Source organism: Anabrus simplex, chromosome 3, assembly GCF_040414725.1.
Source record: "Anabrus simplex isolate iqAnaSimp1 chromosome 3, ASM4041472v1, whole genome shotgun sequence".
NCBI classification, from domain to species: domain Eukaryota; kingdom Metazoa; phylum Arthropoda; class Insecta; order Orthoptera; family Tettigoniidae; genus Anabrus; species Anabrus simplex.
Genome location: NC_090267.1, coordinates 88329044 through 88356669, shown reverse-complemented (window position 1 = coordinate 88356669; position 27626 = coordinate 88329044). Strand labels below are relative to the sequence as shown.

General features: G+C 36.8%; 1 protein-coding gene across 2 annotated transcripts in view; it reads right to left on the bottom strand.

Moving 5' to 3' along the window:
* LOC136867042 (putative inorganic phosphate cotransporter) overlaps positions 1–27626 on the bottom strand; it is a 550887-nt gene that overhangs the window by 11973 nt on the left and 511288 nt on the right. For both annotated transcript variants that reach the window (XM_067144142.2, XM_067144143.2), the window contains 2 exons: positions 25884–26122; positions 21643–21811 (listed from right to left, as the gene is read on the bottom strand). In XM_067144142.2, the coding sequence (XP_067000243.2) occupies positions 21643–21811; positions 25884–26122 (408 nt within the window). The remainder of the gene's footprint in view (positions 1–21642; positions 21812–25883; positions 26123–27626) is intronic.

Sequence of the window (27626 nt, the reverse complement as noted above, 5' to 3'; positions counted from 1 at the left end):
AATGTATTAAATTAACACCTCTTAACTGTAAAATGACTTACTTGTTCAGTTAATACTAGATGGATCTGTCTGTTCCGGCAGCGCCTGTCTTATCACCATTTCTACTCCTGGTGTTGTACTGGTGCGGTAATGGAGGGGCGGGGCATGGAGGGAGAGTGGGGGTAGGCTGGTCTATGGGCGTGTGTGCTATTGCTGGAGGGGAGTTTCTAGAAGCAATATGGGCGGGTTTAACTTTTGGCATGATGGATGAAGCATTTGAGTGTGGAGATTTAAATAATCGAGGGATTTTGTTTTGATCTGAATTCACGATATTAATTAATCTAGGTGTTAATTCGTACAAAGGATTTTTAATTTCATTGACGTCATTGAGATTTTCATTTTTATTGTAGGTTTGGTCTAAAAAGATGTGTAGGTTTTCCAGTTCATTCATTAATTTCCCTTTACCTATGCTTCTAATGATGGTAAGATCTTTCTCTATGGATGTAAAGTGATGGCCCGTTTCTCTCATATGTTGGCTCATCGCTGAGTATTTATTGTGTTTTTGAGCGTTATAATGTTCCAGATATCTCGTGTTAAAGCTGCGGCCAGTCTGTCCGATATAAGAAAAACCACATTGTGTACATGTTAGTTTATATATGCCGGACCTTGAATAATGGTTGCTAATGTGATTGACCTTGTTGTGGTTAAAAAATATGTTTCGATTAGTGTTAACTGTCCTGAAGGCTATATTGATATTGTGCTTCTTTAAAGTATTTGCGACCTGATGGACGGCTGGGTTGTTATATGTAAATGTGGCGAAACTAGTTTTTTTAGGTTTTTCTGGGATGAGGTTAGTGGACAATTAATTTTGATTTTATTAATCAAACGGTTGACCATATCTAGTTTAAACCCGTTGAGTTGAGCAAGATTCCTTATGTACTTCAGTTCAATTTTTAAATTGTTGGGAGAAAGAGGAATTTTTAAAGCTCTATAAATTAAATTATAGAAAGAGGCTTGTTTTTGGGACTTGGGGTGTAGGGATGAATTCATAATAGTTAAGGGAGAGTGTGTAGGTTTCCTGTATATTCAAAAATCGAAGGTATTATGTCCGCGTGTAATAGTTAAGTCCAAAAAGTTTAATGAGTTCCTAACCTCATCCTCTTTAGTAAACTTAACATTGGGGTCAATTTTGTTTAGGGACTCCAAGATCTCGTCACTATTAGTGACATTTTTGTCGAAAATTATGAAGGTATCGTCTACAAATCTCAGCCATAAACATACGCCTTTTATTTGTGTTATAATTTTTGTGTGTTCTATTGTGTCCATATAAATGTCTGCTAAGATGCCAGAAAGAGGGTCGCCCATCGCTAAGCCTTTTTGTTGGTAAAACTTTCCATTGAAAGAGAAAAAGTTGTTGCTTAAGACAAAATTTAATATCTTCATGAATTCTTCAATTTCCATCTTACTAAGGCCGCTGTGTTTATTGATATTATCACTGATAATTCTTACAGTTTCTTTGGTAGGGATGTTTGGGTACATATTTACGACGTCATAGGAGCACATTGAGTGATTGGGGCTCAGCTTAAACTTGTTTAAAATTTCGCAAAAAGTGAATGAATTTTTTAAAGGGTGTTTATTATTGAATACGTAATGTTTTTTTTTAGAAAGCCGTGAATGAATTTTGATACTTTATAGGTGGGGCTGTTTCTACAGTTTATGATAGGGCGTATTGGAATGTCCTTCTTATGAATCTTTGGTAAGGCTCTGGCTGTCGGAATACTAGGGTTCATGTTAAAAAGTTTTTGTTGTTCTTGTTCATTGAAAAGAAAGTTAGAACTTCTTATTAGAGTTTTTAGATTTCGCTGAATTCTCGTGGTTGGATCTTTGTTGACTATTGTGTATATTTTGTCCTTAAAAAAGTCTTCTGTTTTTTGAATGTATGTGTTTTGATCTAGGAGAACTGTGGATCCTCCTTTGTCCGCTTTTGTGACAATAATGTTGTTGTCGTCTATTTTCTTTTTTACGTTCTGGATCAATTTTTTGTGGTCGAAATTTGAATATGCGTTTATTTCTTTCGCTAGTTTTGGTAGTTTCTTTTTTACCTCAAATCTGGTATCATTTTGTGTTTCTAAAGGGAGTTTAGAAATGTTAGCCTCGATCTCAGCTACTGTGTTGATAATATCCGTTTCTTTTTTCTTGCTAGGCCAGTTATGTTTTAAGCCTTTATTCAAGATCCCCATTTCTTCTTCAGAGAACTGTACGTCTGTCAAATTAACTACTGTGGGTGTATTGTTCTGTGAGGGAGCCGCTTTTTGCGTGTCTGAACTACGTTTTGGTAATCGTGATTGGGATGCTTTTAATTGAGATAGTTTCTTGTCGAGAGTAACTTGCTTCCTATCCAATAAAGCAATCAGTTTATTGTCCACATGTAGTTGGAAAGAGTTCCATTCTAACGGATGTAAAGCCTGAGCTAACGCTAAATGAACTCTATAAAACTGCAGATTTAAAAGCGACTTCTTTTTATATGACGCTTTCATTTCATTTCTTAACCAAATGTTGTTGACCTTGTTTTGAACTCTAATCAAACTTTGGTTAGATAAGTTTTTTCGCAGTGTAGGTTTCAAAAATTTTGGGATCAATTTTAGTTCTAGACACTGTTTTAGAAAGGCTATGTCTTTAGTTAGTTTACAAATCTTGACCTTAAGGTTGAAGTACCTATTTAAACGGTATTTTGCCTGGTTGGCTACCAAATTACAAGTAACAACTCTCATTATTGTTCCGTATTGAAGATGACGTTAGGCATAGATATCAAGGATAATTTAATAAAAAACCACCTATTCAATACTTTCCACGTTTAATGTGGTTATTATCTACATGATTTTATGTAGACTTATTTGGTCAGGTACATGTTTCACCCATTATTTTGGGCATCTTCAGCCTGTAAACAACCTTTAGGTCAAGGTTTGGGACCTTTTTAACCAATATAAACATACCAATATATACACTATATACAACATATACATTATATATAATATATACAAACATAAGTCAATACAGTAAAGTGTGTTTTTTTTTTTTTGGTCCTAATCTATCTAATATGGAAAATGTCCAAAACTAAAATGGATCTTCTTTTCGGTGAAGAGGATTGCATATCGGGGTTTATGTGACCCCTATATCATATTAAGTTCTTGACGTATCGTGTCTGGTGACAGGATGTGTCGTCAACAATAAGTGGAGATTTGAACTGATTGTAGGTTGGTCAAGATTGAAAATATAAATTTAAATTAAATGTGTTTTAACTTGGCAGTTCTATTCTGGTTAACTTAAAATGTTCAAAACTAAAAATAAAATGAAACGGATCTTCTTTTTTCTTGAGAAGGGGTGATATTAAAACTGGAGCTTGTTTGACCCACGATTTTCATTTTCATGTTCTTGACGTAACTAATATTTAAATGTGTTGTCGTGCACAAGTGGAGATTCAAAAGCCGATTGTTGTAGGTAGACTGGTAAAAAACGTCGTGAATGAAACTGTTAGCGTCTTGACTTTGGGTCTCATGTAACGTCAAGGAATTGACAAGAGTACAATATTTAGCTGTTTCATAGTTTTAGGCTGCTGCTTAATTGGGAAGAAACATCCTAGACACTTGATACAGTCTTGTGTGAAAATTGTTCCCGTTGATGTGTTGCTTGGTCTTTGGGAGGGATCTTAAGAATATCTGTAATGAAGTAGAAAAATAATTTTGAATTAAAAATTTTTGAGCACGCGTTGTGATAAAATGTATTAAATTAACACCTCTTAACTGTAAAATGACTTACTTGTTCAGTTAATACTAGATGGATCTGTCTGTTCCGGCAGCGCTGTCTTATCACCATTTCTACTCCTGGTGTTGTACTGGTGCGGTAATGGAGGGGCGGGGCATGGAGGGAGAGTGGGGGTAGGCTGGTCTATGGGCGTGTGTGCTGTTGCTGGAGGGGAGTTTCTAGAAGCAATATGGGCGGGTTTAACTTTTGGCATGATGGATGAAGCATTTGAGTGTGGAGATTTAAATAATCGAGGGATTTTGTTTTGATCTGAATTCACGATATTAATTAATCTAGGTGTTAATTCGTACAAAGGATTTTTAATTTCATTGACGTCATTGAGATTTTCATTTTTATTGTAGGTTTGGTCTAAAAAGATATGTAGGTTTTCCAGTTAATTCAATTATTTCCCTTTACCTATGCTTCTAATGATGGTAAGATCTTTCTCTATGGATGTAAAGTGATGGCCCGTTTCTCTCATATGTTGGCTCATCGCTGAGTATTTATTGTGGTTTTGAGCGTTATAATGTTCCAAATATCTCGTGTTAAAGCTGCGGCCAGTCTGTCCGATATAAGAAAAACCACATTGTGTACATGTTGGTTTATATATGCCGGACCTTGAATAATGGTTGCTATTGTGATTGACCTTGTTGTGGTTAAAAAATATGTTTCGATTAGTGTTAACTGTCCTGAAGGCTATATTGATATTGTGCTTCTTTAAAGTATTTGCGATCTGATGGGCGGCTGGGTTGTTATATTAAATGTGGCGAAACTAGTTTTTTAGGTTTTTCTGGGATGAGGTTAGTGGACAATTTAATTTTGATTTTATTAATCAAACGGTTGACCATATCTAGTTTAAACCCGTTGAGTTGAGCAAGATTCCTTATGTACTTCAGTTCAATTTTTAAATTGTTGGGAGAAAGAGGAATTTTTAAAGCTCTATAAATTAAATTATAGAAAGAGGCTTGTTTTTGGGACTTGGGGTGTAGGGATGAATTCATAATAGTTAAGGGAGAGTGTGTAGGTTTCCTGTATATTCGAAAATCGAAGGTATTATGTCCGCGTGTAATAGTTAAGTCCAAAAAGTTTAATGAGTTCCTAACCTCATCCTCTTTAGTAAACTTAACACTGGGGTCAATTTTGTTTAGGGACTCCAAGATCTCGTCACTATTAGTGACATTTTTGTCGAAAATTATGAAGGTATCGTCTACAAATCTCAGCCATAAACATACGCCTTTTATTTGTGTTATAATTTTTGTGTGTTCTATTGTGTCCATATAAATGTCTGCTAAGATGCCAGAAAGAGGGTCGCCCATCGCTAAGCCTTTTTGTTGGTAAAACTTTCCATTGAAAGAGAAAAAGTTGTTGCTTAAGACAACATTGACATTACATGAGACCCAAAGTCAAGACGCTAACAGTTTCATTCACGACGTTTTTGACCAGCCTACCTACAACAATCGGCTTTTGAATCTCCACTTGTGCATGAAAACACATTTAAATATTAGTTACGTCAAGAACATGAAAATGAAAATCGTGGGTCAAACAAGCTCCAGTTTTAATATCACCCCTTCTCAAGAAAAAAGAAGATCCGTTTCATTTTATTTTTAGTTTTGAACATTTTAAGTTAACCAGAATAGAACTGCCAAGTTAAAACACATTTAATTTAAATTTATATTTTCAATCTTGACCAACCTACAATCAGTTCAAATCTCCACTTATTGTTGACGACACATCCTGTCACCAGACACGATACGTCAAGAACTTAATATGATATAGGGGTCACATAAACCCCAATATGCAATCCTCTTCACCGAAAAGAAAATCCATTTTAGTTTTGGACATTTTCCATATTAGATAGATTAGGACCAAAAAAAAAACACACACTTTACTGTATTGACTTATGTTTGTATATATTATATATAATGTATATGTTGTATATAGTGTATATATTGGTATGTTTATATTGGTTAAAAAGGTCCCAACCCTTGACCTAAAGGTTGTTTACAGGCTGAAGATGCCCAAAATAATGGGTGAAACATGTACCTGACCAAATAAGTCTACATAAAATCATGTAGATAATAACCACATTAAACGTGGAAAGTATTGAATAGGTGGTTTTTTATTAAATTATCCTTGATATCTATGCCTAACGTCATCTTCAATACGGAACAATAATGAGAGTTGTTACTTGTAATTTGGTAGCCAACCAGGCAAAATACCGTTTAAATAGGTACTTCAACCTTAAGGTCAAGATTTGTAAACTAACTAAAGACATAGCCTTTCTAAAACAGTGTCTAGAACTAAAATTGATCCCAAAATTTTTGAAACCTACACTGCGATAAAACTTATCTAACCAAAGTTTGATTAGAGTTCAAAACAAGGTCAACGACATTTGGTTAAGAAATGAAATTAAAGCGTCATATAAAAAGAAGTCACTTTTAAATCTGCAGTTATATAGAGTTCATTTAGCGTTAGCTCAGGCTTTACATCCGTTAGAATGGAACTCTTTCCAACTACATGTGGACAATAAACTGATTGCTTTATTGGATAGGAAGCAAGTTACTCTCGACAAGAAACTATCTCAATTAAAAGCATCCCAATCACGATTACCAAAACGTAGTTCAGACACGCAAAAAGCGGCTCCCTCACAGAACAATACACCCACAGTAGTTAATTTGACAGACGTACAGTTCTCTGAAGAAGAAATGGGGATCTTGCATAAAGGCTTAAAACATAACTGGCCTAGCAAGAAAAAAGAAACGGATATTATCAACACAGTAGCTGAGATCGAGGCTAACATTTCTAAACTCCCTTTAGAAACACAAAATGATACCAGATTTGAGGTAAAAAAGAAACTACCAAAACTAGCGGAAGAAATAAACGCATATTCAAATTTCGACCACAAAAAATTGATCCAGAACGTAATAAAGAAAATAGACGACAACAACATTATTGTCACAAAAGCGGACAAAGGAGGATCCACAGTTCTCCTAGATCAAAACACATACATTCAAAAAACAGAAGACTTTTTTAAGGACAAAATATACACAATAGTCAACAAAGATCCAACCACGAGAATTCAGCGAAATCTAAAAACTCTAATAAGAAGTTCTAACTTTCTTTTCAATGAACAAGAACAACAAAAACTTTTTAACATGAACCCTAGTATTCCGACAGCCAGAGCCTTACCAAAGATTCATAAGAAGGACATTCCAATACGCCCTATCATAAACTGTAGAAACAGCCCCACCTATAAAGTATCAAAATTCATTCACGGCTTTCTAAAAAAAAACATTACGTATTCAATAATAAACACCCTTTAAAAAATTCATTCACTTTTTGCGAAATTTTAAACAAGTTTAAGCTGAGCCCCAATCACTCAATGTGCTCCTATGACGTCGTAAATATGTACCCAAACATCCCTACCAAAGAAACTGTAAGAATTATCAGTGATAATATCAATAAACACAGCGGCCTTAGTAAGATGGAAATTGAAGAATTCATGAAGATATTAAATTTTGTCTTAAGCAACAACTTTTTCTCTTTCAATGGAAAGTTTTACCAACAAAAAGGCTTAGCGATGGGCGACCCTCTTTCTGGCATCTTAGCAGACATTTATATGGACACAATAGAACACACAAAAATTATAACACAAATAAAAGGCGTATGTTTATGGCTGAGATTTGTAGACGATACCTTCATAATTTTCGACAAAAATGTCACTAATAGTGACGAGATCTTGGAGTCCCTAAACAAAATTGACCCCAATGTTAAGTTTAACCACAACAAGGTCAATCACAATAGCAACCATTATTCAAGGTCCGGCATATATAAACTAACATGTACACAATGTGGTTTTTCTTATATCGGACAGACTGGCCGCAGCTTTAACACGAGATATCTGGAACATTATAACGCTCAAAAACACAATAAATACTCAGCGATGAGCCAACATATGAGAGAAACGGGCCATCACTTTACATCCATAGAGAAAGATCTTACCGTCATTAACTATTACACGCGGACATAATACCTTCGATTTTCGAATATACAGGAAACCTACACACTCTCCCTTAACTATTATGAATTCATCCCTACACCCCAAGTCCCAAAAACAAGCCTCTTTCTATAATTTAATTTATAGAGCTTTAAAAATTCCTCTTTCTCCCAACAATTTAAAAATTGAACTGAAGTACATAAGGAATCTTGCTCAACTCAACGGGTTTAAACTAGATATGGTCAACCGTTTGATTAATAAAATCAAAATTAATTGTCCACTAACCTCATCCCAGAAAAACCTAAAAAAACGAGTTTCGCCACATTTACATATAACAACCCAGCCATCCATCAGATCGCAAATACTTTAAAGAAGCACAATATCAATATAGCCTTCAGGACAGTTAACACTAATCGAAACATATTTTTTAACCACAACAAGGTCAATCACAATAGCAACCATTATTCAAGGTCCGGCATATATAAACTAACATGTACACAATGTGGTTTTTCTTATATCGGACAGACTGGCCGCAGCTTTAACACGAGATATCTGGAACATTATAACGCTCAAAAACACAATAAATACTCAGCGATGAGCCAACATATGAGAGAAACGGGCCATCACTTTACATCCATAGAGAAAGATCTTACCATCATTAGAAGCATAGGTAAAGGGAAATTAATGAATGAACTGGAAAACCTACACATCTTTTTAGACCAAACCTACAATAAAAATGAAAATCTCAATGACGTCAATGAAATTAAAAATCCTTTGTACGAATTAACACCTAGATTAATTAATATCGTGAATTCAGATCAAAACAAAATCCCTCGATTATTTAAATCTCCACACTCAAATGCTTCATCCATCATGCCAAAAGTTAAACCCGCCCATATTGCTTCTAGAAACTCCCCTCCAGCAACAGCACACACGCCCATAGACCAGCCTACCCCCACTCTCCCTCCATGCCCCGCCCCTCCATTACCGCACCAGTACAACACCAGGAGTAGAAATGGTGATAAGACAGGCGCTGCCGGAACAGACAAATCCATCTAGTATTAACTGAACAAGTAAGTCATTTTACAGTTAAGAGGTGTTAATTTAATACATTTTATCACAACGCGTGCTCAAAAATTTTTAATTCAAAATTATTTTTCTACTTCATTACAGATATTCTTAAGATCCCTCCCAAAGACCAAGCAACACATCAACGGGAACAATTTTCACACAAGACTGTATCAAGTGTCTAGGATGTTTCTTCCCAATTAAGCAGCAGCCTAAAACTATGAAACAGCTAAATATTGTACTCTTGTCAATTCCTTGACGTTACATGAGACCCAAAGTCAAGATGCTAACAGTTTCATTCACAACGTTTTTGACCAGTCTACCTACAACAATCGGCTTTTGAATCTCCACTTGTGCACGACAACACATTTAAATATTAGTTACGTCAAGAACATGAAAATGAAAATCGTGGGTCAAACAAGCTACAGTTTTAATATCATCCCTTCTCAAGAAAAAAGAAGATCCGTTTCATTTTATTTTTAGTTTTGAACATTTTAAGTTAACCAGAATAGAACTGCCAAGTTAAAACACATTTAATTTAAATTTATATTTTCAATCTTGACCAACCTACAATCAGTTCAAATCTCCACTTATTGTTGACGACACATCCTGTCACCAGACACGATACGTCAAGAACTTAATATGATATAGGGGTCACATAAACCCCGATATGCAATCCTCTTCACCGAAAAGAAGATCCATTTTAGTTTTGGACATTTTCCATATTAGATATATTGGGACAAAAAAAAAAAAAAAAGAAAAACTTTACTGTATTGACTTATGTTTGTATATATTATATATAATGTATATGTTGTATATAGTGTATATATTGGTATGTTTATATTGGTTAGAAAGGTCCCAAACCTTGACCTAAAGGTTGTTTACAGGCTGAAGATGCCCAAAATAATGGGTGAAACATGTACCTGACCAAATAAGTCTACATAAAATCATGTAGATAATAACCACATTAAATGTGGAAAGTATTGAATAGGTGGTTTTTTATTAAATTATCCTTGATATCTATGCCTAATGGGTAAGGTGGCCGAAACAGCACTGCACGATCAGCGTTGCCAATCCATGCTTGGAGATAAGCGACTCTAGACCATCTGTCGCTTTGCCGTTCCCATATCTAACGACAGCGCAGTTTTCCTCACCCGCCTAATTTGGTGGCCGCGACAATAGATCTTCAACTTATATAAACTTGTGAAGTCGTTATAGAATGTCTCTTTGAATTGTCTCCTATTTCTTCAAATGCAATAGTAAAATCATATGTCCTAACAAAGGAAAACTGATATCATAAGCACAGGAACTATATCTTGCACAAGACGTGGTCATGCAGCTACTGTTGTCTTTAGATGTGAAAGCATTTTAAACCCTCCTAGGTTAGTCTTACACCTGCTGATCCAGCCACAAGAGTGAGATATTGTGAGTGGTATCTTGCATCATTGAATGATCATTTATTCGACCCTCAGCTTGTGTTCTTTTCAGATGAGGCCTGGTTTCATCTTAATGGTCATAACTCTCGCTATTGGTGTTGAGTAAATCCCAATGGAGTTTATGAAGTCCTTCATTATGAAGGATGACATTTCCAGCACCTTTTATAAGGTAAGATTCCATTTAAGATTTTATACACGCTTAAAACAGGGCAGCCGCGCATGACGTAAGTTGGGCTGAGGCAGCTGCTGTAGTGCAGAGTATTAACACCGTGCGCTCGGTCTGGGTTTATAAGAGCTTTTTTTTTTAATATTTTGCTAGTTGCTTTACGTCGCACCGACACAGATTGGTCTTATGGCGACGATAGGACAGGGAAGGGCTAGGAGTGGGAAGGAAGCAGCCGTGGCTTTAAGTAAGGTACAGCCCCAGCATTTGTCTGGTGTGAAAATGGGAAACCATGGAAAACCATCTTCAGGGCTGCCGACAGTGGGGTTCGAACCTACTATCTCCCGAATACTGGATACTGGCAGCGCTTAAGCGACTGCAGCTATCGAGCTCGGTGGTTTATAGGAGAAACCCTGTACATTCTTAATCAAGTTGGTCAGTAATGACAGTGATAAAGTCTCTTATTATAATAAACTGAACTAGCACTAGTTGAAAGGTCATAATTGGGTGGAGCGAACTTCTCTTCTATCTTATATGGTGGACCATGGAGATGAGAACAAACATGGATAGTATTTTTAAAAAATCATCAAGTTAATGCCTTATCGTCAACTAATAGGTTGTCTGATGTATGTTATACTCACTACTAGACCAGATATAAATGTTGTAGTGAATTATTTTAGTAGGTATCAAAGTAAGCCTACTATTTCACATTAGTATGAAATGGATCTTGCATTACATTAAAAAAGTGCATTGGATCTCAGGATATGCTACAGAAAGGGAGGAGAAAGGCTTCTGTGCTACACAAATGCTGATTTTGTCAGTGGAAAGGATTGAAAGTCGACCTCTGGGTTCCTCTGAAGATATGGAAACATGGTTAGCTGGATGACAAGGTGCCAGAGCTGGGTATCACTGTCTTTAAATGAGGTGGAATATGTTACTTTGGCCACTTCAGCAAGTTAACTTGTGTGGTTGATGCATCTTTTACCTGAAATGATACTCCAAATAAACTACCCTGTGAACCCTGTGAAGGTCTTTGAAGATAACAAATCATGTTCAACTGCTGGAAAGATGGGAATATAAAAAATCGACGTAGAGTAATTTTATTCAAGATCTGATCGATATCAGCTACATAAACACTGATGATTAAGCCACTGATATTTTGACAAAACTAAGCATCTTTGAGCAGTTTGAGAAGTTGCATCATAACTTTGCCGAAGTAACTGATGATTTTTTTAAATATATTGAACCCTTTAGGTCCATATAGAGGGATACCTACCTTTCTTACCTATCAGCAAAGCTCATGAGATCTGTCTCTTGGGTCGTATCGGGTTCTTCGTCACTTGCTGAGGTAAAGGTAGGGTTCAGTAATTCTAATCTATCTACTGGAATGAAAGGTCTATTTAAAAGATTCCTATTTATTCAGGAAAATTCTGAAGCAATCAGATATGTCAAAGGTGTCATAGAAGTCAATTGTGTCCACTGGACACCACAATCATTTTTACATAAACGTCAGAACACTAGTGTGAGACTTTAACGTAACTGCCTGACGGGCATTCATACTAGAAACCATTGTCTCAATTATTAATCATTTAAGAAAGGAAAGTCTGGAAATCCTTAAATTCGGCTTCCATGTGAGACCACATGTACCATCATAGTGATTCGTTATGGTCCAGCCCTCGTAACACGAACTCTGGACTCTGGGTATAATTAAGGCAGTCCAATTGGTGTGTGCCACACAGTGGTTCTACGGCATGGACCCTTAATTGAATCGATGTGACCTGCGTCTATGTCATGGACCGACATCTAATCTTCTAAGTTACTTTAAAGTCATTGTGGATGATGATCGCAAGGAAATGATGCTACAATGGCATATGGCCCTAATCCAAGTCACTGAGGTTGATGACCCCCTGACCATTCAAGTTTCTAGGCTGAAGGCTAAACACAATTAAGTTACATCAGTTGATGACCAAAGTTTCCACTTTACTAGCCCCAGCACATTCACTGCTCAATCAATCAAAGTTCAATCATTACAACAATAGCAATGCTCACAAACTTTGTGGCAGTAAAATCCATTTCCTTCGGATATGTCCCTTTAATCGTTACTTTATTTTTTAATATTCCCCAGAAAACAAACTAAAATTTCCAGAATGCATCTCCAAGTTATTCGCTTGATTAAAGTTATTTCAAAATGCGGTTTCACTGAATTTAATAATTAAATAAATTTAAATGATTTGACAAAATGTTAACGAACAACAAATTTTATCTCCGCGGACTCTGGTTTCTTCACAAATTTCTACGCAGCTGTGATGTAAATTCAATATTGCGATGTTTATCTGGCTGGAAAAGAATTGTTACATAATTCATGTCCAGTTATATATCTTGTCTCACGATTTCACACTTTAAAATCTAATCTAGTCCTAACCGTTATTAACACTTGGATATCCTAATAATCTACGTACAAACCAAACAACTCACCATATAATTACGATGTCATATCTCGTCATTACCATTTATGAATTTTGCACACTCACAGATAAACCGATTATCACAGCCATCGCTCTATATTTTGGACAACCCTGACTTTGGTTACTCTGTTCCTTATACTCAAAGTTCATGATTTCAAATGTTCATTACGTCCCCAATTACAGTATTTCACAATACTCAGATCATTACCGGCTATGAATTTCAACTAAATCCAGCATTTTAACGTTTTCCCTGGCCGAGAATACAGTACAATCTCAATTCCACGCCTGTCCCGTTATCACAGTTGAGGCCTCTCATCCCCCCCAATTTCACTTGGCAGTTACATGAAACACCCGGTTCGTTCTACCTGACTGACTTCTCAAAATGCTCCCTTTAAACTCTGCCGACATAATTAAACAAATACGATATTCTAACCGGCAAAATGCACAGATTCTGCTTCAAGATGCCCACACTAATTATACGCGTCGCCCATTAATACCGCTATGGATTTCTATGAATTTCTTTCCATTCTCAACATTATAAAATATTCCTCGGGCTTCCGTGTCCCGGCTTCAATGACAGGTCCAACCTGATTCACAAATCACATATCAACAAACTAACCTCTGTTTCCCAGCTCCACAATTATCATCGACAAAGAACTGGAATAAAATCCTCACTAGAAATCTCGACGTCTAATATGGCACAATGCATTACTCATGAATAACTTCGCATAAAGGATATCGTATTTAATAACTTGATTTTTACGAGAAATGACTGAAACATTCTACTAGATCTTTTTATTGTCAGTCAGGCACAGTTTAAAATGGGCATAGAAAAACGTTTCTCTCCGTGACCAAATTCATCACCCTAGGTTCTCACCCGACAGCGCGCTTCCACTCGATTGAAAATGAGTAACCATGGATTATTATTAACGTCAAATTGCAGACAGAAAAATTTTACGTCGAATGAACATCTTAATTTGACCTCACAAAATATAGGCAGTACACTCACACAGATGACGATCTACATTGGACGTGATATCACTTCGGAACCCTATTCAATAACTTTTTACAACATTATACGGCACTCGCAAGACTTCAAAAATTTATCCAAGTGGAAAATAAAACAAATGACTCTTTTAGTCGTATTCTCACATTTACAAAACTTAGTAGGGGTGACCACTGCGTCGTATATCCCCATTCAAATACACTTTTAGAGATCACGAGACAAGATATAAGAGGTAGTAAGATGGAAAGTCACCTACCTCATGTAGTCATAGGGCTCACCTGCGACCCTGGCATTTTATTTAGCCATTTTTATATTCATTGCTTCACAGTTCATTAATTTTCTTCAGGTTTCCTGGAATAAAGCATAAAAAAAAAGAAAATACCCTTCACTTGTTTGCTGGGCGCACACGATGGACTATAATTATTTCGGCACACGAATTACTTAATCACATTAGAATTTATTCAGTACTTTGACCGTCCTATCTGGTACAATTATTTCACTCAAGAAAAATATCTCCTCACGGAGTCAAGACCTAACCGCAATGGCTAAAATCTGCAGTTGAACTCAGTCTACTATCGTTGTTTGATTTCGCAGAGCAGCTCAACAATTTTTTGTCCGCTTTGTATCACAAATGCCGGAGAAGGAGACTTCGTCATGGCGTCCCTTCATATTTATAGCAGTTACCCCCTCTCTTCGGATCTCTCCCTTTGCCGCCAAGAAAATTTCTATAAATTTTCTGACTTACTTAAACTGTAATTTGAAGAGTTTTGAAAGTGACTACATGCTTGCTACATTTCTGGCGGTAGTGTTCATGGACATTTAAAATTTTCATGGGTTCGATTTGCGAGATGATTGACCTCCTTTGATAGGCACTATATTTTTTTGACTTGGCTTGGATCATGCCATGTACACGCGCTTTGAAATAGTTCACAAAAATGACTTGAGATTCTTCCGCCGTTGACACGTGTGGCTGACGTCACGTACCCCAGAGCGTGGGACCGAAGGTAATCACCTCCTCGTCACGTGTCAAATCCATGCTATCAAGAATCCAACCTTTAAATGATTGTCGATTTATGCATAATGTTCTTAGGGCACAAAGGTCATGGGTTCAATACATATATATACTAGCAAGGTACCCGTGCTTCGCTACGGTATTATACTGAAATTTATAATTGAATGCTTATTGTTTTAGATATATAATCCGCCAAAATTCGCGATCTGACACGTTTTCAGCGAGAATCCACCAAAATTCCCGATCTGACTCGTTTTCTATTAGATTACGGCACGTTTCCTCCCATTTTTCAATCTTCCTTTCCAGCAATCGATTTCGTACTTCCCGGGCTAGGCTCAGGTATTCTTCCCGGTCAGTTGGGTCCGTAAATCTTTGCCATACCGTATTTTCCTATAATCATTTTTAATCTGGATAAAATCCTTCAGTAGGTCCGGTGTGGTGTCATATTGGGTGCCTTGGCCACACTGAACCCGCGGCCGGACTGCATTCTTAGTCATTACCCGTCCAGGAGCCGTTTCCAGCGCGGTCCGCATATTTGACGACGGTCCGGAACATTATTATTATTATTATTATTATTATTCATATTATTGTTATTGTTATTCTTATTCTTATTACTACTATTATGTGTTGCTGGGATGAATGATGACAGGGAAAAATGGAGTATCCGGAGAAAAACCTGTCCCGCCTCAGTTTTGTCCAGCACGAATGTCACATGGAGTGACCGGGATTTGAACCACGGAACCCAGCTGTGAGAGGCCGGCGCGCTGCCGCCTGAGCAACGGAGGATCCTTATAAGTACATTAAGAACAGTAAAATCAATTGGTCTCACCTCCTTTTACACCCCACCGCTGTTAGTTTTTACTGCCAACCCCCCCACCAAAAAAAATTAAAATAAGGCGTGTTTCTTTATGTTTAAGGGAGATTCCAAACACCAATGTTCACGTCTATTACCTTCAGTCTTGAGATATAAGTATCCCCATAAATATAATTTACTTTTGTCACTTCATTTCAAACTACTCGCCTCCCCCCCCCCCCCCCCTAAATGAATTTTCCCGCAAAAAATACTTGTTTCTTTAATAGTGAAGGATCTTCTAAATACCAATTATCACGACTCTAACTTCTTCACTTTTAGATTTATGTGTCCTCATGAAAGGAATTCAACTCCTTAACACTCCCGCCCCCCAAGATGGTTTCCCCCCCCCCCCAAAACGCGTTTTTCTTTGTTTTTAAACGAGATCCAAATACGAATTTTCACGTCTGTAACAACTTTAGTTTTTATTAGATGTATATATTCTCATACAATTAAAGTCAATTAATTTCTCAATTCTTTCACCCCCCTCCCCCCGCTTCATTGGATTTTCCGAGAATACGTGTTTCTTTACTTTTAAAGCAGATTGCAAATATCAAATTTCACGTCTGTAACATCTTCATTTTTAAGATATCAGTAGCCTAATTAAAAGAATTCAACACCATTTTCAGTCACTTTCACCCCTCCCTCCACCCAAGTGGTATTTCCGAAAATTAAAAATACACATTTCTTTATGTTTAATAGAGATAAAAATACAATTTTTCACTTCTGTAACATGTTAAGTTTTTTTAGATATACTGTAAAAATTCTCATTTTAAAATTTCACCCCTTTTGGGTTCCCCTTAAGTGGAGTTTCCAAAAACAAATCACCTATGTTTCTTTACATTTACAGGAGATTCCAAACACCCACTTTTTACATCTGTAACATTTTACGTTTCCAAGATAATCTTTCAAAAAATTCACCCCAATTTGTCACTTCTGTTTAACCGCCATTAATAGGATTTTCCAAAAACTAAAAAATACGTGTTTCTTTATTTTTAAAGGAGATCCCATATACAAATTTTCAGTTCTGTAATATCTTCCATTTCTGAGATATATGTATCCTCATTAAAGGCATTCAACCCATTTCTTACCCTTTTACACCCCTCCTATTGGGATTTACAGGAAACAAAAAAATACGTATTCCTTTATTTTTAGAGGAGATTCTAACCACCAATTTAGATGTAGACACATTCATTTTAAAAAATTCACCCCCCTTTACACCCCTCAATATTTGGATTTTCCAAAAACGAAAAAATACATGTTTCTTTACATTTAAAGGACATCCCAAATACCAATTTTCAGGTCTGTAATATCTTCAGGTTCTGAAATATAAGTAGCCTCATTAAAGGCATTCAACCCATTATTCACCCTTTTACACCCTTCCTATTGGGATTTTCCGAAAACAAAAGAATACGTGTTTCTTTATTTTTTAAAGGAGATTCTAAATACCAATTTTTACATCTACAAACTGTAACAGTTTTGAGATATAGATACACTCATTTTAAAAAAATACCCCCTTTTCACCCCCCATTAATTGGATTTTCCAAAAACAATAAAATACGTGTTTCTTTATTTTTAAAAGAGATCAAAAGTACCAATTTTCAGGTCTGTAATATCTTCAGTTTCTGAGATATAAGTATTGGTATACTGATTAAGGGCATTCGACCCATTTTCCCCATTTTCACCCCTTTTCACCCCTCCTATTGGGATTTTCTGAAAACAAAAAAATACGTGATTCCTTATTTTTAAAGAAGATTCTAAATACCAATTTTTACATCTGTAAACTTTTAAACTTTTGAGATATAGACACACTCATTTTAAAATTTCACCCCTCTTTTCACCCCCTTAGCGAAGGAATATCCAAAAAGTCCTCTCTCAGTGAGCACCTACACCTTAATATGAATATATCCCCAAAATTTAATTTCGTTACGTCCAGTAGTTTTGGCTCTGCGATGATGAATCAGTCAGTCAGTCAGGACAAGTTATTTTATATATATATATAGATAGTGACTGATTCATCATCGCCGAGCCAAAACTACTGGACGTAACGAAATGAAATTTTGGGGATATGTTCATATTAAGATGTAGGTGCTCGCTAAGAGAGGATTTTTGGATATTCCTTCGCTAAGGGGGTGAAAAGAGGGGTGAAATTTTAAAATGAGTGTGTCAATATCTCGAAAGTTTAAAAGTTTACAGATGTAAAAATTGGTATTTAGAATCTTCTTTAAAAATAAGGAAACACGTATTTTTTTGTTTTCAGATAATCCTAATAGGAGGGGTGAAAAGGGGTGAAAATGGGAAAAATGGGTTGAATGCCCTTAATCAGTATACCAGTACTTATATCTCAGAAACTAAAGATATTACAGACCTGAAAATTTGTACTTTTGATCTCTTTTAAAAATAAAGAAACACGTATTTTTTTGTTTTTGGATAATCCAATTAATGGGAGGGTGAAAAGGGGGTGAATTTTTAAAATGAGTGAATCTATATCTCCAAACTTTTAAAGTTTGAAGATGTAAAAATTGGTATTTAGAATCTTCATTAAACATAAAGAAACACGTATTTTTTTTTGTTTTCGGAAAATCGCAATAGGAGGGGTGAAAAGGGGTGAAAAAAGGGTTGAATGCCTTTGATGAGGCTACATATATTTCAGAAACTGAAGATATTACAGACCTGAAAATTGGTGTTTGGGATCTCCTTTAAAAATAAAGAAACACGTATCTTTTTGTTTTTGGAAAATCCAATTAATGGGGGGTGCAAAGGGGGTAATTTTTTAAAATGAGTGTATCTTTATCTCAAAACTGTTACAGTTTATAGATGTAAAAATTGGTATTTAGAATCTCCTTTAAAAATAAAGAAACACGTATTCTTTTGTTTTCGGAAAATCCCAATAGGAAGGGTGTAAAAGGGTGAATAATGGGTTGAATGCCTTTAATGAGGCTACTTATATTTCAGAACCTGAAGATATTACAGACCTGAAAATTGGTATTTGGGATCTACTTTAAATGTAAAGAAACACGTATTTTTTCGTTTTTGGAAAATCCAAATATTGAGGGGTGAAAAGGGGGGTGAATTTTTTAAAATGAATGTGTCTACATCTTAAAACTTTAAAATTTACAGATGTAAAAACTGGTAGTTAGAATCTCCTCTAAAAATAAAGGAACACGTATTTTTTTGTTTCCTGTAAATCCCAATAGGAGGGGTGTAACAGGGTAAAAAATTGGTTGAATGCCTTTAATGAGGATACATATATCTCAGAAACGGAAGATATTACAGAACTGAAAATTTGTATATGGGATCTCCTTTAAAAATAAAGAAACACGTATTTTTTTAGTTTTTGGAAAATCTTATTAATGGCGGTTAAACAGAAGTGACAAATTGGGGTGAATTTTTTGAAAGATGATCTTGGAAACGTAAAGTGTTACAGACGTAAAAAGTGGGTGTTTGGAATCTCCTGCAAATGTAAAGAAACATAGGTGATTTGTTTTTGGAAACTCCACTTAAGGGGAACCCAAAAGGTGTGAAATTTTAAAATGAGAATTTTTACAGTATATCTAAAAAAAAATTAACATGTTACAGAAGTGAAAACTGGCATTTTTATCTCTATTAAACATAAAGAAACGTGTATTTTTAATTTTCGGAAATACCACTTGGGTGGAGGGGGGGGGGGGGTGAAAGTGACTGAAAATGGTGTTGAATTCTTTTAATTAGGCTACTGATATCTTAAAAATGAAGATGTTACAGACGTGAAATTTGATATTTGCAATCTGCTTTAAAAATAAAGAAACACGTATTCTCGGAAAATCCAATGAAGCGGGGGGAGGGATGTGAAAGAATTGAAAAATTAATTGACTTTAATTGTATGAGAATATATACATCTAATAAAAACTAAAGTTGTTACAGACGTGAAAATTCGTATTTGGATCTCCTTTAAAAACAAAGAAAAACGCGTTTTGGGGGGGGGGGGAAATCTTGGGGGGCGGGAGTGTAAAGGAGTTGAATTCCTTTCATGAGGACACATAAATCTAAAAGTGAAGAAGTTAGAGCCGTGATAATTGGTATTTAGAAGATCCTTCACTATTAAAGAAACAAGTATTTTTTGCGGGAAGATTCACTTAGGGGGGGAGGGGGAGTAGTTTGAAATTAAGTGACAAAAGTAAATTATATTTATGGGGATACTTATATCTCAAAACTGAAGGTAATAGACGTGAACATTGGTGTTTGAAATCTTCTTTAAACATAAAAAACAAGCCTTCTTTTAATTTTTTTTTTTTTTGGCGGGGGGTGCCGGTAAATAAACTTAACGGCGGTGGGGTGTAGAAGGTGAGACCAATTGATTTTACTGTTCTTAATGTACTTATAAGGATCCTCCGTTGCTCAGGCGGCAGCGCGCCGGCCTCTCACAGCTGGGTTCCGTGGTTCAAATCCCGGTCACTCCATGTGACATTCGTGCTGGACAAAACGGAGGCGGGACAGGTTTTTCTCCGGATACTCCGGTTTTCCCTGTCATCATTCATCCCAGCAACACATAATAGTAATAATAATAAGAAGAATAAGAATATCATTAATAATAATAATAATAATAATAATAATAATAATAATAATAATAATAATAATAATAATAATAATAATAATGTTCCGGACCGTCGTCAAATATGCGGACCGCGCTGGAAACGGCTCCTGGACGGGTAATGACTAAGAATGCAGTCCGGCCGCGGGTTCAGTGCCGCCAAGGCACCCAATATGACACCACGCCGGATCTCCTGAGGGATTTTATCCAGATTAAAAATGATTATAGGAAAATACGGTATGGCAAAGATTTACGGACCCAACTGACCGGGAAGAATACCTGAGCCTAGCCTGGGAAGTACGAAATCGATTGCTGGAAAGGAAGATTGAAAAATGGGAGGAAACGTGCCGTAATCTAATAGAAAACGAGTCAGATCGGGAATTTTGGTGGATTCTCGCTGAAAACGTGTCAGATCGCGAATTTCGGCGGATTATATATCTAAAACAATAAGCATTCAATTATAAATTTCAGTATAATACCGTAGCGAAGCACGGGTACCTTGCTAGTTTTATATATATATATAGCATATGGCATTTATTGCTGGGAGTGTCAGAGGCATGTTCAGCTCACTAGTTCTGTAGCTGCTTTTCATGGTACACCTTATGGGGATAAGTTACATGTATTGCCATGTGATGTGCTATCGGTAGATGTAGGTGTATGGGCCAGGAATGGGAAGGAAGCAGCAGTAGTCTTGAGAAAGGTACCCTCCTGCAATTTGCCTGGATCTGAAATGGGAAGCTGTGGAAAAGTATCTTGAGGATGATTGATGGGGGATTCAAACCTTCCTGTCTCCCAAGTATGTTACAGAGTTAGCAAAACTGACCAAGCTGCAATGCTGTGAGCTATCCTGTTTGGTAGCTGATGATTAATATTGATAATTATTGTCATAGAAATAATGTTTTCTGTTTGCAGTTACATCACATCTTCAAGATTAAAGTGCTGTATTCATTTTCTTTTCTTAATTGTAGAGGGTTATTAGAAATAGCAAATAAAATATACCATACTAAAAATGATTTGGTCACTTTTAGTTCTGTGGGTTGGCACTCCTGTAATGTTTCGAGTGCACTGACTTGAAACATGACGTTCAGTTTGTTTTGTGTTTGTGATAATGAAAATAAACATAAAAACGAAATGGAATGATGGCGTTATTATTAAGTCTGTACCTAGAAACCCACAGCTTGAAGTTCAATAAAGCTGAATGCTAAACTGAAGTGATAATTATGCCAGCAACTATAGTGATGATGATGATGATGATGATGATGATGATGATGATGATGATGCAAACTGTTACTCACCTAGTTTAAATTTTACTTCAGATATTTCCTCTTCGTTTCCTTCTTTCATAAGCAGAGGATTGTTCCATGGTTGTACATCACCCGATGCAGTCAGCACAAACACGAGGTTTGTTACAAAGAACACACCAAACGAGATCCAAAAGACGACTCGCCATTCCAGGAGTAAACTCTGTGGAAAAGAAGTACTGTATAGCTCCTTTCGAAGGAAATTAAACTGAATAGAGAGTGTTATAGCACAGTCATTAGTTGAATGTCTCCGAGCATGGCCGTATATGTTTTTAGTATTGTGCTACACGGTTGTACTGGAAATGTGTAACGGATACCGCCCTGCAGAAACATTCAAAAATCTCTGTATATAAAATCCCTTTTCTGTCTGTCTTTCACAACACTGTTGAGAAAATGACAATGTTTCAGCAGCTGAAATTGGCTACAGAGATACATTGTTACCTCCCATTTACATGATAAGTGCAACATACATCTCAGATCCATGATTTTCAAACTTTAAAAAAAAAATGTTTGTAGACATGATATGGGCTTTTGGGCTTATGCCGTGTCAAGAAAACAAGGTGAAATTCTTTACGTTTCCCAGAGAACTTTGCTCTGCGTCTTCAGAAGAAAATCTTGTCTGTTCATGAGGAAGTCTTCTACAATAATGAGGGTTTCAATTTAAGAAATATGACAGAAATGTGTGAGACTTATAATGTCTGCTGCTGTACCCACATCTAATTTAACTAGAGGTGTGAGGAGAGCTCTGAAGGAACTTATAGATGACCCAGAACTGACCATTCTCTCACCTGATAAGGGTAATGCGTCGGTGGTGATGGGCACTGACGAGTAACAAGATCTTGGTTATGTTGTCAGAGCCTGTTTACAAACTGAGCTCACGTGACCCTACCCCTTGTGTGTCCAATGCCAGTGTGAAGCTCTTAAGGCAATCCCCAATTTCAAAAAAGGAGGCTAAATATCTGACTCTGGGGGATGCAGTGCCACCTAGATTATACGGACTTCCTAAAATCCATAAAGAATAAAATCCCCTCAGACCAATTGTTAGTGCGATACGTTCTCCTACATATGCTTTGTCTAAATACCTAAGCAAGTTGCTTCAGCCACAGATAGGATGCACTGAATCATGTGTTAGGGACTCTCTGTATTTCATTAATAAGTTGTCCGCCATAACCCTTCAATCCAATGCACTTCTGGTGAGTTTTGATGTGGAATCCTTGTTCACTAAAGTGCTGACTGACTTGGTCATGTCCTTCATTGAGCATCTGTTCCCTGAGGATATTACTAAGCTATTTCACCACTGCATGACCAAGCTATTTCTTGTGGGGTGGATAATTTTACAAACAAACAGATGGGGTGGCTATGGGAAGTCCCCTCTCGCCGGTAGTGGCTAATTTCTTTATGGAGCATTATGAGAGGAAGGCTATTGCTCTGGCGCCCATCAAACCTATGATTTGGTGGAGGTATATCAATGACACATTTGTGGTATGGACAGAAGGTCCTGAGAAAATGTATTTTTAAACCACTTAAATCAGCAACATCCTTCAATTAAATTTGGAGATGGAGTCGAACGGATGCCTTCGTTTCATGGACGTTCTAGTAAGAAAGAAACCGGAGGGCTTCTTAGGACATACTGTCTATAGTAAGCCTACTCACACAAATCGCTACCTCCATGCAGATTCTCACCACCATCCAGCACAAAAACAGGGCATTCTCACGACACTTGTCACGAAAGTGACATGAATTTGTGAGCCATCAAATATCCAGGAGGAGATGAACACACTCAAATTCACATTCAAGGGTAATAGTTACAATCATGTACAGATTCATAGAGCCCTGTATCCCAGAGGGATGACTAATCAAAAGACAGTATTGCCAAGGTCCTTCACAAGCATAATATAAAAACCATGTTTGGCACCGTCACTAAAATTGCTCATAGTTTAGATATAAGCAAGGACAAAGTGTCCCCACTATTATACCCTGGGGTGTACAAAATTCTCTGTACTTGCAGCAAGGTTTACAATGGCCAAACATGCTGGTCCATTGGAACTCACATCAAGGAACACCAAAGAAATATCCGTCTCAACCAGCCAGACAAGTCAGCAATAGCTATCGTTGGGTCATAATGTCGTGTTAAAAGATGTTACAGCTCTTACCCACACTAAACACTACAGGTCTAGGATTATACGGAAAGCTGTGGATATACGTAAAAATCCTAACAATTTCAATAGGGACACTGGCTATCAATTAAGTAATACGTGGTTGCCAGCCATTAAGGATTTACGTAGGTAGTTCTCTCCTCTGTCGTTTCTATATTGTTATTTTGTTTCGGTGTTTTCCAAATTTGTATGTTTGTCATCACCGGTTGATTCATTCAAAGCTCTGTGTTATGTGTTGTCGTCAGCTCTCACTTGGAGCCCTATACCAGTATACAGCGAGCCACCTGGTGACAAACGAGCGTACCACTACAATTCTCCAACGGTAATACCTTCTTAAATTCAAACCTTCATTATTGTAGAAGACTCCCTCGTGAACAGTAGAGATTTCTTTCTGAAGACGCGGAGCAAAGTTCTTTGCAAAACGTAAAGTGTTTCACCTTGTTTTCTTGACACGGCACAAGCCCAGAATCCCATATCATGTCTACAAGTACAGGCCATGAAAGCATCAATTTTAACAAAAATATGTTTGTTTAAGAGAACTGATTGTGCCATATTCGCCACATTGGTGCGCTCAGTTCCATCTACGCCCAACTATGCCCAACTGTGAGTTCATTCACCTTCCAATTACACACTATGAACCTCAATGATGAATCCGTTTGATGGTTGAACTTCTTAAAAAATTGTACAAAAAATATTTTAATCCTCCTAGTCAATACTATATATTTTTTACGTCCAATTAAGATGAAAATCCACATATAAATAGACATGTTTCAACCCGGCATTGGGTCATCCTCAGTAAGACATGTATGATGTATTAAAAACATAGGAGACACACAAAATGATATGTTAGGTAAAAAGTTTGTTAGAAAGCATGATGAAAGTTGTATCACCCGTGTTCTCTGAGGTTCTCGACTGACTTGCTCCTGCAGCCGAGACGCAAGATGTCGGGACCACGTAACACTAAAATCAGATGGTTCAACTTCAATAATGCTTATGTACATCAGCCCATGTCGGAACACAAAAACTAAGCCAACAGTATATAGATACCAGTTGATCCACACCAAAGGACAACAAAAGCATTGAAACAGAAAGACTTCCAGCTCAAGACTGATTTATTGATCAACATTTCACAGTTTTTTAACTTTCATTATGCTTTCTAAAAAACGTTTTACCTAACATATCATTTTGTGTGTCTCCTATGTTTTTAATACATCATACATGTCTTACTGAGGATGACCCAATGCCAGGTCGAAACATGTCTATTTATGTGTGAACTTTCGTCTTAATTGTACTTAAATATATATATATATATAGTATTGACTAGGAAGACTAAAATAGTTTTTCTACAATTTTGTAAGAAGTTCACCTTCCAAAGCGAGAATATCCAGAAGGCTGAAATTGGCACCAAATATAGATTACAAGAACAATATAATGATTACCATCATGTTTCAACTATTTAATTGAAAATACCAGTTTTCAGTGAAATGAATGAATTATTTTCACCAGTGGTTCTGAAACTGGGGTACGCATACCCATAGGAGTGGAGTATGAACAGCCTTCAAGGGAAAATTCAAAGAAAAATTTAAACATGGAAAGAAATAGGAAGAAAGTTAAATTTTTTTTTTAAATCCTTATTAATTTTCTATATTTTCTTTCATATTATATATAATTTTTTTTTAAATGTTAAGATCTGTATGGAATGGAATGAAATCAAATTGTCTTCATTTATTAATTTTTTGCAATCCAAGATGACGACTCTGCTGACAAGCTTAAACTGGCGCGAGGAAACCAACAGTGGACCAATTCACTCGCTTTACTGACACTATATAGAGCCAGCTCACATGAGATAAAATCAGAATTTCAAATGCTTCAACACTGAGCAATGTTTATCAATTTTAGCGCTAGCTCGCGCAGGTAGCTACTAGTTGATCCGTAACTGCATCCTATGCTTATTATGATTTAAAGCTCCAATAAGTCTACCTTGTTAAAACTGATCATTTGGTCACTGAGTTACTCACATATTCTCCTCAAGATTACAAGCATACATAAAATGAATTACAGAATAATGATATAACTTACATTTGGTGTAAGTACTCCCACTAGGTATGGTGTGATTATACCAGTAATGGCTCCTATACCATTGACAATGGCCATTAAGGTCCCAGCATAGTTGGGACTGAGATCTAAGGCATTCACTTTCATTCCAGGGTAAAAGGTACCCATGAGAGCCATCCCGATAGTAAACAGCACCACAACTACTGTTCTGTCGCATCCAGCATAGGATGCTGCAATGATGAAAACTGCAGGTCCAATAGATGCTGAAACATATAACATTTACATATTAATATAAGAGGAAGCAGGCCTGGAAAATATTTACAATAGGACTAACGTGGGATTAACCCTTGTTAATGAACATCACAGAAGATGCTGGAAATGGCCTCATCTGAATAAATGAAAAACTGAGGATCCAAAAGTTCTGACTCCACTTCATTCAGAAACCACCAGCAGAACTCAACACGTGAAGGTTCGTCTGGACACTTTAACGCATGCACAACAGTAAATTTGTGAGGATACAGATACAGGTCCTTTCTGATAATGTTTCGACACGATGATCTCTTAACTTCCAGTTGCACTGATAAACTGCGCTAAGATTTCATCGGACTTCGTTCCAGGCTTTTCTTTACTCGAGCAATGTTTTCTGGTGTTCAAACTCTTTTCGGATCGTTACGGTTTTTATTCCTTACAGAGCCCATTTCGCCAGTAAGTTTTGTACTGCAGACTTTGTTGGAAGTTCTGCCAAAACACTTCCTGTCTTCAACTCTTGCGCAAACAGTTCCTCTCAGGATTTCCATGAATTATGCTTTGCATACGACTCGGCAATGAACAAGCGCTGTTTTATCATGAGCACCATTTTGTGTTGCATTCACATGGGCACTAACCACATCTGCTCCTCTCAGTCACTCACACGTAATGAGATAGCAACGTACTTGGGTCAGACCATGCGGGAGATGTGCATGCATAGACATGTGACAGCAACCGACTGGTGCGTCAAAATCACGATTTCCAGCATTTCCTGCGATGGGCAGTTCTCCTGCTCATTAACTATGGTCAGTCTTACAGATATTTTCCGGAACAGTTTTACTTTGCCCTCCTTGTATAAAAGGAAGAAAAATATCACACACATGTATAAAAGTAATGTAATGGAACAAACAAGCGCAAATCAAGTCAAACAGAGAAAAATACGAACCTTCAAAGGAACACAAACTCAGACAAACACAATGACAGATCAGTGTGGGAAGAGTGAGAACTGGTTTTACATCCCACTAACTACATTTTACAGTTTTCTGAGATGTCAAGGTGCCAGAATTTTGTCCCATGCAGTTCTTTTTACATGCTGGTATATCTACCGACACGGTGCTGGTATATGTGAACACCTTAAAATACCATCAGACTGAGCCAGGATTGAACCTGCCAATTTGGCTCAGAAAGCCAGCACCTTAACCATTGAGCCACTCAGCATGGCGAAAGAGAAAAAAATAGAAAGGAAACACAGAAAAACAAGGACAATCTCCACCTATTTATACAGTAAAAAAGAAACTCCACAGCCTGTTTCCAGTCATTTGACCAGGCCAGGAATGTAATGAATGACGCCCTCATCTAGCGGCGACGATTGAAATTGTGCCAGCTGCTAAAACCTGTTGTGCTCCTCTAGGGCAGTGATTAATGATTGACAAGTGAGATGATATTGGAGAGTGTTGCTAGAATGAAAGATGACAGGGAAAACCGAAGTACCCGGAGAAAAACCTGTCCCACCTCCACTTT